Source organism: Limulus polyphemus, unplaced genomic scaffold (assembly GCF_000517525.1).
Source record: "Limulus polyphemus unplaced genomic scaffold, Limulus_polyphemus-2.1.2 Scaffold440, whole genome shotgun sequence".
NCBI classification, from domain to species: domain Eukaryota; kingdom Metazoa; phylum Arthropoda; class Merostomata; order Xiphosura; family Limulidae; genus Limulus; species Limulus polyphemus.
Window position 1 is genome coordinate 567,619 of NW_013666050.1, and position 2,406 is coordinate 570,024.

Here is a 2,406-nt window from a genome sequence, read left to right on the forward strand (position 1 = left end):
AGAAAGTACTACTTAGTAAACTAAGTATAGTAAGTTAAGTTTAATTAGTATTTTAGTTTTATTTACTAATAGTATATATATATATATATATATATATATAAACCTAAAAAAATACTTTGTTTCATATCCTTCAAGTACAAATTTTTAAAGGCTTGTCAACTTATGTCAAGCAGCAACCTAGTACAAAGGTTGTAACTAGAACAGATAATTTGTTGCTTTACTTTAGTTACTGTTCTATGTTTAAAGAAAAATAAGTTTAAGAATTTATTTAAAAATAGCAATAATCTATATACATATATAATGTATAATAATTGAAATGTGACTATTTTACAAAATACTGGATACTGTAACATGAGTGCACTTATGCCGTGTTATTGTAACTTCTGCATGTTTTTTATGGTGGTTACGAGATCAGTCAAATCTACCAAACTTCTACAGATATTCCTTAGTTAAAATAACAGATAAAATAGTGTTTTTCTTAAGAAACGTTTGATAACTATTTGTACATTATAAAGATTTTGCATGTTGGATAGGAAACGTGAAAAGAAAAAAAGGCATGAGAAAAACATTGCTTTAGAGACCTTAAAACTTGATTAAAAAAATTGTTGTTTTGCTTATGAAAGCATTGTAATTTTTACTGATAATCTGCCAAATTTCATTAACATATGCTTACTAATATAAAAGTTATAGCGTGAAAACTATAACAAGCACAAAATTGTTCCGAAATCGGTCCCAGAGACCTAGCCATGTGCTGAAAGAGTTAAGTGCTGTCTTTCTCTCAATTCATATAAATGTACCCAAGCTCTTAAAACTGTTATTGGTATTAAACCATTTTTTTACTGGTGTGTAATTTTATTTACTGTTGAATGTTGCTTCTATTTATTCCAACCTAACTGTAATCTTTGTATAATAATTAATGAATTACACAAGCATTTGTAGCATGAAAGTATAATTTATATTTTGCTTCTATATAGGCAAAAACAACAAAAAAAATTGTGCTACGAATGGAATGTTCAGAGTGCAAGTGCAGGAAACAGCTTCCAATCAAGAGATGTAAGCACTTTGAGATAGGTGGTGATAAGAAGAGAAAGGTTTGTTGAAACTTAATGTTCATTGTTGTGTAGTTAGATAAAGAGTTTAAGGCATAGTTATAGAAAGTTTTGTTTTATTGTGTACTCTAGCCTAATGAAACATTAAAATGGTACATTGACAGGATGTAAAATGAATAGTTTATATTACCAAATGTTTTATATTTAATTGTACTGAATTTTTATTTATTGCTACATACTATCACATCCTGCATAATATACTGTTTCATTAATGATAAAGCTTTGCTATTTCTTTAAAATAAAATGTTTTAACACTAAAATTCTCTTTGATTATGTTCAATGTGTAATTTTTTTTTTTGTAAGAAACAATGTTTGTAAACATATTTCTGTTACTACAGTCAACTTTATGATGTTTATCATGTGCACATAGTGCAGTGATAGACTTTAAGCTTTTTCAATTTTACACTTTGTGTTGATGGTTTGATTAAATATATAGGCATTAGTGAGATTGAAGTTACCGCATTAAAATATTTTTTGAAATGTAAAATAAGTATTTTAAAAGTGACTTGAATTTTTTTTCAGGGCCAGATGATCCAGTTTTAAGATGACATCTTCCCAATATTGTTTTGTCTAATAAATATTCTGAGTAACAGTTGTGATGTGGTTGTGTTTATTTGAAACAACAAAGGATAACCAAGATTAAGCTTCTAATATACTGAATACTTTAAGAAAAAATATTGTATGTATTAGATTACCTCCAAGAAATAAGTTTCCCATCCAAAATAATGAAAATTTTTAAAGGATAATTAAATTATTTATTATATTCTGATTCATTTGCGAAGTTTCTAATCTATTAGAAATGATATAGATATTTAGGCAAAATAGTTAAGGATGACTGGAAAAAGTTTTGATGATACTACTATCATGAAGCCATTATTAAAAAAAAGATTCACAATACTTTTAGTATAAAATTTTTTAAATACTTCAGGAATGTGAACAATATTTTTACCCACTTTATTTTAAGTGTATCTTTACAAAATTTTATAGACTTACAGTAAACATTAGAAGCCTTTTGCACACAAATAATCATATTTTTGAATGAAGTATTTATACTTATATTTGTCCGTGAAAATATTGATTCTTTTTTTTTAACTAGTCTGAGTGCAAAGTGATTTTCATTTTAAGATTTAAAATACTTTTCTTTGTTTCAAAAATCTCTAATTTCGTTTGCACAACCTCTGAAACATCCTAAATACATATATACCTTTTTTTTAATAAAATGTTATAATTTACCTGTTATTACATTTATTATTTGATTCTTCAGCCTGTAGAAAACTCATTGAAGTAGAATGAAAAG

The 2,406-nt window shown here is 26.1% G+C and overlaps 1 protein-coding gene across 1 annotated transcript in view; it reads left to right on the top strand.

Annotated features, from left to right (window-relative positions):
• LOC106458295 (60S ribosomal protein L44-like) overlaps positions 1 to 1,701 on the top strand; it is a 12,748-nt gene extending 11,047 nt beyond the window's left edge. The window contains exons 4-5 of the mRNA XM_013917791.2: positions 975 to 1,091; positions 1,632 to 1,701. Of these exons, the coding sequence (XP_013773245.1) occupies positions 975 to 1,091; positions 1,632 to 1,652 (138 nt within the window). The 3' untranslated portion in view covers positions 1,653 to 1,701. The remainder of the gene's footprint in view (positions 1 to 974; positions 1,092 to 1,631) is intronic.
• Positions 1,702 to 2,406: the final 705 nt, after the last annotated feature.